General features: G+C 52.2%; 1 protein-coding gene across 1 annotated transcript in view; it reads left to right on the top strand.

The window, feature by feature from the left end:
- The window catches only part of TNFRSF8 (TNF receptor superfamily member 8), a 36,789-nt gene extending 25,609 nt beyond the window's left edge, over positions 1-11,180 (top strand). The window contains exons 10-12 of the mRNA XM_052654069.1: positions 2,140-2,165; positions 6,498-6,681; positions 10,643-11,180. Of these exons, the coding sequence (XP_052510029.1) occupies positions 2,140-2,165; positions 6,498-6,681; positions 10,643-10,887 (455 nt within the window). The 3' untranslated portion in view covers positions 10,888-11,180. The remainder of the gene's footprint in view (positions 1-2,139; positions 2,166-6,497; positions 6,682-10,642) is intronic.
- Positions 11,181-13,006: the final 1,826 nt, after the last annotated feature.

The following is a 13,006-nucleotide window of genomic DNA, read 5'->3' as shown; positions in this document are numbered from 1 at the left end:
AAACAGTGGGGACTCAATTTTGAAGACATTTGGGGAAAGGGAAAATTGGCTTTCTGTTAACTGGCAAAATGTTCCAGTGGGACTCTGTTTATGTTGAAACGTGTTATGTTTTATATGTACACATATATGGACCAGGGGGCTAAGATGGTAAAGAACCTGCCTGCAATGCGGGAGACCTGGGTTCCATCCCTGGGTCGGGAAGATCCCCTGGAGAAGGGAATGTCTACCCACTCCATATTCTTGCCTGCAGAGTTCCATGGACAGAGGAGCCTGGTGGACTGGGCTGTATAGTCCATGTGGTCACAAAGAGTCGGACATGACTGAGCGCCTAATATTTTCACACTTTCGTATATGGACCAGAGTCTCTGCTGAGTTTATAAATTAAGAAACGATGGTTGATGGAATCTTGATTTTTGTTAACTTATCCCAATAAAGGCTACAGAAACTCAAAAACATATGAGAGAGAGAATATGCTCTCAACATGATTGATTCCTGGGCACCTTCTCTTCTGAGATCTCATTTAATCTTCATAAAAACCCTCTGAAGGGGCATGATTGTGCCCCTTTTCCAAAGGAGAGAACTAAGACCGGGACAGGTGAAGGTCTGCGCTGGGGCTGCAATGGCTAAGCAGGCCTCCGACGCAGGACTGCTAAGCTGCTTCCTTGTTCGGCTTCTGGCTCGTTTTCAGTTTTTTGCTTATCACAGGCTCCACTGCTGTGCACAGCCTGGTTACTTTCCTTCAAGTTATTTCCTGAGGGTGTGTCCCCAAAGAGGGATTACTAAGTCAAAGTGTGTGAAGTTTTCACTGCCAGATGGTTCTTGAGAAAGAGGGAACCAGTTCACAGGGCATGAGCAGCTGTGTTCCTGTTTACCCACATCCTCTCCAGGACTGTGTTTTATCATTTTTGTTTATTCTGTCTTGTTACTTTATCACATACTTTCTCCCCTCCATGACTTGCTGCCAAATGACAGTTGGCTATTTGCAGAACTCAAAAATCACTCTCACAGGATAAAGATTCGGCTTCTCTGACTTCATTTAAAAGAATGTGCCTCAGGCCGGACAACATTTCTCAAAATGCTGGCTGGGGCACTAGACAGTGGCTTCCTCTTGGGAGAGAGCCACGAGCCTCGTAAGGTGACTGCTCTGCTGTTAACTCGGTCATCAAGCATTGTGTCATTTTACACATGTGTTTCTTTTGACTGAGATTCTGATCCATTTCCCCTTTAGACACTTTACCTGCGGATGGTCATTTAAAATGGACATGGAAGATTGTCCCCCCAAAGTGACCTGGTGTCTCTATAGCAGGTTCAAATTGCCCATCGTGTCGTTTTGTCATGGCTGGTTGCCCCCCAGCGTGCATTTCTGCTAGGATTTGAGGAGGCTGGTTCCTCAGAGCAGCTGAGGTCAGACAGAGTTTCCGAGGTGACTCAGCCGGCTGGCCTCTTCATATGCGAGTTCTCTGGTCAGCTGTCCACACCTAAAGGCAGCAAAAGTCAAGACCCTGTAGGTGGTCCCCTTGGGAGTATAAGGGGCGCTGTGCTCCCAGAGGACTCAGCGCCTGGGAGCTGACTCACCCTGGTGTAGACATGTCTCTGGGTACCATCTCTAGCTTTTCCAGTTGAAGAGCCCCTAAAGGGCCCTGCGGCCATCTGGCTTTAGGCATGCCTGACTCGGGGGCTCAGAAAGGATCCTCAGGACCCACCACCCTCTCTCTATCACCATGAGGTCCTCCTGTGTGGTTGAGTTTCACATGTTGCTCCGGGGGGCTCTGGCCTCTTCTGCCCCCGGCGGCCACCAGGCAATGGTAGCAGCTTCTGACCCTGCCAGAGCCTCTTCGGCTGGTCCTGAACCACTCCTGTGCATGTGTGGGAGTGGGTGGGAGGGGAGGGGTCCGGTGTGCTAAGGGGCTTGGTGGCTGGGAGAGAGATGACTGCCCTGTTCTCTGGCTGCCCCTGGGAAGTGAGGCCCTGTGCCCCGGGCCTGAAACCCATCCACTGTTCTCCAGAGTGAGGTCTGAGGAAGGACCAACTTCCACCCTGGGGGCAGTGGAGGGGACACTTGCCTGCAGTGGGGTGGGGCAGGGCCAGGCAGCTGCCAGATGCCCCTTGGTGAAATGACTGCTCTTTTTCTCCTTGCAGATTCCAAGCCGGGGAGGAACCCGATAGTAAGTAGCCTCTCCCTTGCCCCCACCCCAGCTTTGTGCCCATACGTATGATTCCTCCTCCATCAGAGCTTCTGGTTCTGACAGTGACTGGGTGGGTCCCCCACGGCCCAGGTGCAGATTCCCCTGCAAGTTCAGGCTGGGTCTGCCCCACGCAGGGAGCTCTGAGTGCGGTGGGGCCTCAGCCAGGCCCTGGCGGGGATGCTCAGCTCCACCCCCACGGCAGCCTCGGCTCCTGGCTCATCCCGCTGGGGACTTCCAGAAGGGCCTGCCAGACGGCAGGTCTGGTTTTGACCATTTGGGTGCCAGGTGTGGTCTGAGGGAAGGTTGGGTTCATTTTCCCCTTTGTCCTTCAATCCTTCGTGAGTCTCATCCTCAAAGCTGGCGTGTCAAGTCAGTAGCACAAACTTTTGCAACTTTAGCTAGCGTGTATGGAGCACTTGGTGTTCCCAGGTGGTGGAGTGGTAAAGAATCTGCCTGCAATGCAAGAGATGCAGGTTTGATCCCTGGGTCGGGAAGATCCCCTGGAGGAGGAAATGGCAACCTACTCTAGTACTCGTGCCTGGAGAATCCCATGGACAGAGGGGCCTGCCGGGCTACACTTTATGGGGTCGTAAAGAGTCAGACGTGACTGAGCACATGTGCGTGCATGGAGCACTTCCTGTGAGCTAGGCATCTGGCTTTCCCCAATTTGTTCCGGTTTGTCCTGACAACACACTGAGGTTGGTACTGTTGTCCTGCTGTATAGGAGAGGAAACAGAGGCCCAGACAGGAAAGGTGATTCCGCAGTTGGAAAATAGATCAGCTGGGATTTGAGGGCTGGTGTGTGTGACTCCAAAGCAGGCGCTCTGAGCTGTTACCCTGAGCTGCCTCCTAGCAAGGCCATCTCCACCTGCCTTTTATGAAGCTCTCACTGTGCCAGGCGCTGGGCCGGGGGCTTTGCACATGTTACCGCCGAGCCTGCGGGCATCCTGCATGGGCCGTGCGCACCAGGTCCTTCGCCAGGCCCTGCTCTGTGCTGGCCTCTCAGGGGCAACGCAGGGACCAGTGAGGGGGTGTGGGGAGAGGAGCGGCCCTGCTTTCCACAGCTGAGAGGGGGCAGGACGAAACACACCATATGACCAGGTCTCAGGTATGGATGGTTTGCCCACTTCCCACCCCCACTTATCAGCTCTTCCATTCGTTTTTTTTAAATAGTATTTTAAAAGTTTTATTTCTTTATTTGGCTGCGCTGGGTCTTTCTCTCTACGTACGGGCTTTCTCGAGTTGCAGTGAGCAAGGGCTGCTCTCTAGTTGTGGTGCGTGGGCTTCTCATTGCAGTGGCTTCTCTTGTTTCTGGGCACAGGCTCTAGAGCACGCAGGCTGGAGTAGCTGTGGTGCCAGGACTTAGTTGCTCTGTGGCATGTGGAATCTTCCCGGACCAGGGATTGAACCTGTGCCCCCTGCATTGGCAGGTGGATTCTTTACCATGGAGTCACCAGGGAAGCCTCCATTCTCTATTTTTAAACATAATAGATGGCACCACAATACAGGTTCAATTTCAAATCATGGGAGATCACATTCAAACATGCTTGGGTCAGATGAATTGCTGTTACAATATCAAAAATTTTCATGAAAAAGGTATTTAATGATTTGTAAGATACGAACAAAGCTAGTGGAGGTGATGGAATTCCAGTTGAGCTATTTCAAATCCTAAAAGATGATGCTGTTAAAGTGCTCCACTTAATATGCCAGCAAATTTGGAAAACTCAGCAGTGGCCACAGGATTGGAAAAGGTCAATTTTCATTCCAATCCCAAAGAAAGGCAATGCCAAAGAATGTTCAAACTACCGCACAATTGCACTCATCTCACACGGTAACAAAGCAATGCTCAAAATTCTCCAAGCTAAATTTCAACAGTACATGAACCAAGAACTTCCAGATGTTCAAGCTGGATTTAGAAAAGACAGAGAAACCAGAGATCAAATTGCCAACATCCATTGGATCATAGAAAAAGCAAGATTCCCGGAAACCATCTACTTCGGCTTTATTGCCTATGCCAAAGCCTTTGACTGTAAGGATCACAACAAACTGGAAAATTCTTAAAGAAGGGAGTACCAGACCACCTTACTTGTGTTTTGAGAAACCTTATGCAGGTCAAGAAGCAACCGTTAGAACTGGACATGTAACAACAGACTGGTTCCAAATTGGTAAAGGAGTACGTCAAGGCTGTATATTGTCATCCTGCTTATTTAACTTCTATGCAGAGGACATCATGAGAAACGCTGGGCTGGAAGAAGCATAAGCTGGAATCAATATTGCCGGGAGAAATATCAATAACCCCAGATATGCAGATGACACCACTTTTATGACAGAAAGTGAAGAGGAACCGAAGAGCCTCTTGATGAAGATGAAAGAGGAGAATGAAAAAGCTGGCTTAAAACTCAACATTCAGAAAACTAAGATCATGGCATCTGGTCCCATCACTTTATGGCAAATAGATGGAGAAACAATGGCAACAGTGACAGACTTTATTTTCTTAGGCTCCAGAATCACTGTAGATGGTGACTGCAGCCATGAAATTAAAAGATGTTTGCTTCTTGGAAGAAAGGCTATGACCAACCTAGATAGCATATTAAAAAGCAGAGACGTTACTTTGCTGACAAAGGTCCTTCTACTCAAAGCTATGGTTTTTCCAGTAGTCATGTATGAATGGGAGAGTTGGACCATAAAGAAGGCTAATCACCAAAGAATTGATGCTTTTGTGCTGTGGTGTTGGAGAAGACTCTTGAAAGTCCCTTGGACTGCAAGAAGATCAAACCAGTCCATCCTAAAGAAAATCAATCTTGAATATTCATTGGAAGGACTGATGCTGAAGCTCCAATACTTTGGCCACCTGATGCAAAGAGCCAACTCATTAGAAAAGATCCTGATGCTGGGGAAGATTGGATGCAGGAGGAGAAGGGGACAACAGAGGGTGAGATGGTTGGATGACATTACTGACTCAATGGACACGAGTTTGAGCAAGCTCCGAGATGATGAAGGACAGGGAAGCCTGGTGTGCTGCAGTCCATGGGGTCACAAAGAGTCAGGTATGACTGAGCGACTGAACAACAACAACAAGAACAACAACAGCAAAGATAATCAAATACATTTTGGCCCCACGGATCAGTGCATAAATAGGAACTTCTTTAAGACTACCGTCTTTTAGACTTCAAATTATTTTAAAAAGAATATGAAGGATTATGTAACTATATTTTCAGAATTATTCAAACTCATTCCCTTTCGAAGCTTGAAGGTAAATGGTATTTATGTTAGAACATTTCATGAGACCACTTCTCCTTGGCACTTATGGAAAGGTCAAAACTGAAACCAATGTTTTCCTGAAACATATCTGTTTTTTAGTACATTAGTGTGATCATAAAAGACTGCTGTCCCAGGAGCAGGGGAGTTGGGGTGGGCCAAGAGCTGACGCTTGTAGACTGAGACACTGGGGCTCCAGCATTGGCCGGACTCTTACTAACTAACCCTGAGCAAGTTACGTGACGTGCTCAGTTTCCTGATCTGTAAAATGGGGAGATATTAACCGCCTTGTAGACTTGCTGGGCTTCCCAGGGGGCACTAGTGGTAAAGAAAGAAAAGAAAGTGAAAGTGAAGTAGCTCAGTCGTGTCCAACTCTTTGCGACCCCATGGACTGTATAGCCTACCAGGCTCCTCCGTCCATGGGATTTTGCAGGCAAGAGTACTGGAGTGGGTTACCATTTCCTTCTCCAGAGGATCTTCCCGATCCAAGGATCGAACCTGGGTCTCCTGCATTGTAGGCAGATGCTTTACTGTCTGAGCCACCAAGGAAATCCATAGTGGTAAAGAACCACCTGTCAATGCAGGAGACATAAGAGACTCGGGTTCCATCCTAGGTCAGGAAGATCCCCTGGAGGAGGGCTTGGCAACTCATTCCAGTATTCTTGCCTGGAGAATCCTATGGATAGAAGAGCCTGGCGGGCTACAGTCCTTAGGGTTACAGAGTCAGACATGACTGAAGCAACTTAGCATGCATTCACGCAGAGTGGTTGTTAAGGATTAGCACATGTTGAGGGCCACACATGGTAAGCATTGTATGCGATGCTCCACTATCCTTATTTAGTGCCAGTTAAAAACGACGTGCCTTCACAGGGTCCCATATGTAGGAACGTCAGGTCATCCATGCTGAGAAGCCCAGGGTGAGTGCATGGTGGCTTTAAAACAGAGAGGGAGACTCGCTGGGGTCTATGGAGATGGAGAAATGTGTTCCCCAGTGCAGAGACTGGGGGAGGTTGGGGTATCCTGCCCCAGCACCATTTCCTCTGCCCACTGCAGCTGACCAAGAGTGTATCAGTGGCAGACCCAGGCAATGAGGAGCAGGGCTTACTGAGTCGCCCGGCTGTGGAGACCTGCCTGGAGAGCCTGCGGCTGCTGGAGGCCAACCCAGTCAGCAGCCCCCCGTCCCCCACAGACCTACCTGAGCCCCGAGGGACCATGGAGCATACCAACAACAGGATTGGTGAGTCAGCCTGTTTGGGGGATCCTGGAGTGTTCAGGGGCCAGTGGGAGATGGACCCTGAGCCCCTAACGAGGGACCAGAGACCCTGGGGATGGAAAGCTCAGCAAGGAAGAGGCAGGGCCTCCCCCACCGGGTTTTATAAGTAGGAGATGCTTTTCATGAAGGAGTTAAACCATTCTCAGGGGTATCTACCTGGAGAATCCCAGGGATGGGGGAGCCTGGTGGGCTGCCGTCTATGGGGTCGCACAGAGTCGGACATGACTGAAGTGACTTAGCAGCAGCAGCAGCCAGAGTATCTACAGCTTGCTCCGCCTCTTCATCCCAATTTAAATTTCTGTAAACTAGAGGAGCCTGGCAGGCTACAGCCCATGGGGCTGCAAGATTCAGGTGTGACTTAGCGACTAAACCACCACCACCAAACTAAGAGTAGTCAATAGTTCTGACTTCCCAGGGTCATTGTGAGAATTTGTGAAATGATGCTAGCAAAGTTGGCCTGGTGGGTGCGGGGCTCCCTCTGCCTGGTGCCTGCTCTTATTAGAGGGGAAGTAAGCACCATCCAGCTCCCAACACAGGGTCCCTAAGACGGGTGGAGGGAGATGTCAGGAGGGAGATGTCAGATCCATTTTACAATTGGAGAAACATCGGTTCAGGAGGAAGAAGTAATTTCCCCTGGTGCCCCGAACTGCAGCCTCCCTCCAGCCAAGGCGAACCTTCTGCTCTCAAGTCTCCTTCCTCCTCCTCCCCTCATCCTGGTACATCAAGAGCACTTCTACCAAAATGGATACTTGCCCATATTATACCCCTGCTTGAAGCCTTCCAGGGAGTCCCTGCTCCCTGCAGTGGGGATTCCAGGCTGCTGCTTCTCCTCCCCACCAGGCTCGCCTGCCTCCCAACCCCGCAGGTCTGCTCCCCCTTCTCAGAGGCAGTTTTCTAATTTTTGGAGCCCTCGCTCACATCTGAGCTTCTCCATGGGAGCTTCTTCCTCACCTGAAATAGTCAACTCCACCTCCTTGAATCTAGTCAAGTCTTTTCTTTTTTGGCTGCACCACTTAGCCTGTGGGATCTTAGTTCCCCAATCAGGGATCGAACCCATGCCCTTTGCAGGGTAAGTGAGGAGTCTTAATTGCTGGACCACCAGGGGAAGTCTTGAATAAATTCCTGATGTCCCAGGACCTAGCGTATTTGTCTCCTCCTCCAGGAAGCCTTCCCCACCCTCTCCACTCTCCTGTCTAGGAGACACCCTCTGGGTACCCCCAGAACCCAGGCCTCTCCACCTTGTGTCCTCAGCTCCCAGCAGTGTGACTGTGTTTGCATCTTCCTCCCCACCCCACCTGGCTTTAAGCTCCCCAAGAGGCAGGGTCTTAATGGGCTCCATCTCTGTCTTCTCTGGAGGGTTAACCATCACTGAGATCATTCCGAAGAGGCATTTGTGATCATCCTACATATTTCTGTAGCAGGGGTTGGTGGATGGAACTCTTGAGGGCAGAACCATTAGCGCCAAACTGAAACTTTTGGAATTGCAGCTTTCAGCAAGTTTTATTCGGAGAAAGCGATGGCACCCCACTCCAGTACTCTTGCCTGGAAAATCCCATGGGTGGAGGAGCCTGGAAGGCTGCAGTCCATGGGGTCGCTGAGGGTCAGACATGACTGAGCGGCTTCACTTTCACTTTTCATTTTCATGCATTGGAGAAGGAAATGGCAACCCACTCCAGTGTTCTTGCCTTGAGAATCCCAGGGACGGGGGAGCCTGGTGGGCTGCCGTCTATGGGGTCGCACAGAGTTGGACACGACTGAAGCGACTTAGCAGCAGCAGCAAGTTTTATTGGAAAAGGATGTACTTTGGGAAATAGTGCTGAAGACATTCTCCTGCAAATTTCCTAAGAAGTCCTAGTTTGAATGTTTGAGTCCTTGCTGAGCACAGTGCCTGGAACCACAGGGCTGGGGCTCTGGGAGTGTTTGGCAGGGGTGGGTAAAGGGAGGTACCAGGCTCCCAGCAGGGCTGGAGCATGGGCAGCCTGGTCTATAAGCCTGGTCTGTAAGCTTGGAGGAGGTCTTCCTGGAACATTCAAGAGATGGTGAGTCCTCTGTTCTTCTGACATCTCCCTAGAGGAGTACCCCCTGGTCCAGTTCCCAAGGGGACCACACTCTGGTTACCCCTCTACCCCTGGGCACCAGGCACAGGGAACCCTGTCCCTTCACCTTCACCACCACCACCCCACCACCCCCAACCAAGACAACTTCCTTGGATGCTGGAGCCCTGAATGGGGCAGGAAATCCAAGCAGCTTCTGGAAGACCCTCTCCCTCCCAGCTGGGGAGCGGGCAGCCCTGTGGCAGTGGACAGAGCCCAGGGAATCAGGACCCGAGGAACGTGAGTGGGTGACAGCCTGGCCCCGCAGCTTTGGCTGCTTCTACCTGGACAAACACCGCCCCCTTCATTCACACCCCTCCTCCTCTCTGTCTGTCTGTCTCGCTCATCTCTGGTCCTGCCTGGTCTCTTCTGTGTTCTCCCTCACCTCACCATCACTGGCTTCTATCTTTTGCCAGCCCTTCTGGTCAGCTTCTGCAGGCTTTAGTGGAGGGTGTGTGACTTGAGGCCATGCTCTCTCTTTTGGGGGGTAGGGTGCTCCCAGCCTACAGCTTGTTTCATTCTTGTAACCTTCTCTCTCTCCTAGAGGTATCAAAGACCAAAACAGAAAAACTGGATTATGCAATGGGGTTGAGGGTGCAGGGGCCCCAAGAAACTCTGGGGGGCTCCTGAAGCAGAGGGGTGTAACTGGGTTCCCCAATAAGGCAGGCATCCTGAACCCCACCCTAGCTCTCAAGTTCCCTCTTGATAGCTTCCCCATTCAGACTCCAGAGAGAGTTCTAGGGCTGAGGGGCTGGGAGCTGGCACCCTCCCCTGAGCTCAAGGCCATCAGAAGCTGAGGCTACTGGAGTTTGCAATCAGCTGATCTGGGTGAAAGCCAGGCTCCCTACTTCCCAGCTTCTTTGGCAGCTTACTTAGCTCCCCTGAGACGCCAAAGCCCTGGAAGCAGGAGGTCAGTTGAGGAAGGGGCGCGGGTAATGCTGCTAACAGGCTGGGCTGGTTATTCATCCATGCAGTTCACACAGGCAGCCCTCCTGTTTGCAAGGCAGGCACACAGCAATAAGCAATAAACACCAAGATATACCAGCCCCTGCAAAGCTGTCCAGATCTCAGGCTCTTGGCAATTATTAACAGGGTTGAGGTTTCTGTAGGATGTGGTCTGGGTTAGGCTGGACTGAAGAGGTTCCTGGGACGCAGAACTTTGAAAACTAGTATCATCTCAGGAAAACCAGGACATGTTGCCACCGCCCGCTTCCCCTCCTCCCGCCCCCGCAACCCCCAGATTTCTACTTTAGGCACGTGAATAGGTGCTGAAAGGGAAGCTGGGCAGGGTGGAGTTTCTTTGGGGATTTCTACAGACTACCTGGTGACCTTGGGCAGGTCATTTAACATCCCTGAGCTCAACCTGTAAATGGGGATCGTATAACAATAGGCCATCTACCTTGTGGAAGTGATGTAAAGATTTGGAAGCTAATGTGTGGGAAAAACGGCATCCTGCAAGGCTAAGCTCTGCCAGTGTTCAGTGGTGCTCTTGATATCAACATCGTTGTTCCCTGATTTCTCCCCACTTCTTGCTTTCTCTCCTAACCCTGTCCTCTCCTCTCCTGCCCCATCCCTGCAGAAATGTCAAGAAAATCATGAGCACCTCCAGTCTTTAACCCCTCAGCAGGCAACTGCTAGCTATTTTATCTCCTTTGAAGCCCAGGACACCTGTGAAGTCAGCGGGGTTTATTGTGAATCAGAGAGGCTGTGCGTTCTCCCTGAGGCCACACATCAGGAGCGGCAGAGCTGGGATGGGGACCCTCCTCTGCCTCCTGGCTTCTGTACAGCTGGGGCCCTGGTCTCCTCACCTCCCCCACCCTTTTGCCTTGCAGAGAACATCTACATCATGAAAGCTGACACCGTGATTGTGGGGACCGTGAAGGCCGAGGTGCCTGAGGGCCAAGGCCCAATGGGGCCAGCCAGGCCCGAGCTCGAGGAGGAGCTGGAGACGGACTATGCCTCCCACTACCCGGAGCAGGAGACAGAGCCACCGCTGGGCAGCTGTGGGGACGTTATGTTCTCAGTGGAGGAGGAAGGGAAGGAGGACCCCTTGCCCACGACTGTCTCTGAGAAATGAGGGCTGGACTGGCACTGAGAGGGCAACTGGGTGCCTCTGGAAGGCCACGGTGGCACTGGTGGCACCACACCGGTGGCATCAGGCCCGTCTGGCCTGAACTGAGGGTCCAGCATCCAGTGGTGAACCCAGCCTGTCAACACGGGAGGTCTTGCTATTCTATGCTTGTATCCCCACCCAGCTGCCTCCCAACCCAGACCTTGGGGAGCCCGAGCCTGTGAGGCAGAGACAGACAAGGGGCTGGATCTGGATGACCAGGAGGGCCTGGACCCCGTGCCTTCTGCTGCTGCCAAGAAGATGCCCCAGAGTCCTGGGTGTCAAACACACATACCAAGCAGAAGCTGAGGCCACGAGGCACATCCCCCCAGACCCTGCTTTCTCCATCACCCTGGCCTCAGGAGTGATGCCCTCCAGGCCTCACTGCTGTGCAAGCCACCCCTACTTACTGTGAGTGGCCCTGTGGGCATGGGGCCAATGCCTCTGTTTGCTTCTCCTGAATCAGAAGGGAAGTCAAGAAATAGGGTGTTGTCTGCCTGCCTCGTCTTGGCCACAGCCACAGCGCTGCACTCTGCGGACGTGAGTCCCCAGTCTGGCCTCCAGCCCTGCCTGAGCCACTGGGACCCTGCTAGTCTTGCCAGGCTGTCTGTGTTCTACAGCCTGTTCCACAGTGGGCCCAGGGCCCAGGGCATGTCACTCTTCCTGAAGCAAGAGGCACCTGGGACCCAGCTACCTGAAGATTCTCAGCAGCCATGGTGCCCTTGCCCAGACGGAGGCCCTGCCCACCCAGCTGCTGCCTGGAGAAGGGCCTGCTCTGCTTCACCCAGGCAGCTTCCTTGCTAAATGGAGAAGGGGAACTGTGGGCCCTTCTTGGGTTCTTGCCTGCTCTGTGGGCACCATGTACTCTGTCCTGGGTCACGAAGATGCATCCTTCCCGATCTGCCAGGTACACAGATCCTGATGGTCCCAGGCCCAGCCTCTGGCTCCAGCTGCTCAGCGCCCATGATAGAGGCTGGGTGATTGTGCTCAGTCGTGTCCGAGTCTTTGCAATCCCATGGACTCCACAAGGTGCAACCCTACCAGACTCCTCTGTCTATGGGATTCTCCGGGCAAGACTACTGGAGTCGGTTGCCATTTCCTCCTCCAGGGGATCTTCCCCACCCAGGGACTGAACCCTCATCTCCTGCAGCTCCTGCCTTAGCATGTGGATTCTTTACCCCTGAGCCACCTGGGAAGCCCAAAAGGCAATTTGGGTGTGTGTGCCCCTGTGGATGTCAAAAAGCTCCCTGGTCTCTCCCATTCTGCCGGAAAACAAAGAACATTTTGTGGTTCAATCTGGACTTCAGGAGTTTTGCGTTTCACAGTAAAGATGGAGTGGCCTGACTTGGGGCTGCGGTGTCCTGCTCTCCTTGGGGCTCTCAGACTCAAGTCAGTAAGCAAGCAGCCTTGGAAAAGGAGTATGGGCAGATGCTAAGTCTGCCGTGGCCCCGGGACGCACAGTCCAGGCAGCTAGGAGGCTGTTGGAATTACCCGCTGGCAGGCAGGCCGGGAAAGCTGCTGTTTACTCACCAGCCCACTCAGTCTCTGGAGGAAGTTGAGGCTGGGTCAGGCATCACAAGGGTAGTTTCTGAAACCACTCAGATGTTTTGGGGAAAGTTGGAGAGACGCTGGACGCTGTGAGAGTTTACATCAGAACCTGATGTTTACATGGGCTGGACAGCTGACAAAATGCCCTTTGCAAGGACAGTATGGGTGCTCTGCAACCTCCTGCCACTTTCCCCACCCCCCCACCCCCAAGGGCTCTGCAGCCATGACTTGAGGATATTGACATATGGTTCATGGAATGACAGGCTCCCTCGCTGGAGGGCCTTTCACAAAACTTTGATCCTTTAAAAATTCATAAGTTCCCTTAGAAAGCAATTGCAAGGCTCAGGAAATTCTCCCTGAGATTTGAGTATGTCTGAGCAGAAGGGTCTGAGCAATCTCTCTCCAGTTAGGACAGGGGTTCCCCCTTTATCTCTGCCCCCAGACACCTAGGCCGTCAGGCTCTGGGGACAAGGAGCCTCCTGTCTGCTGGGACAGCCATGCCCACTGCTGGAGGTTGTTCCCTGTGGATGGAGGCTGA

The sequence above is a fragment of the Budorcas taxicolor genome, chromosome 16 (assembly GCF_023091745.1).
Source record: "Budorcas taxicolor isolate Tak-1 chromosome 16, Takin1.1, whole genome shotgun sequence".
In the NCBI taxonomy this organism is placed as follows: Eukaryota; Metazoa; Chordata; class Mammalia; order Artiodactyla; family Bovidae; genus Budorcas; species Budorcas taxicolor.
The sequence above is the reverse complement of the archived record's forward strand: the minus strand, read 5'-3'. Positions and strand labels throughout refer to the sequence as shown.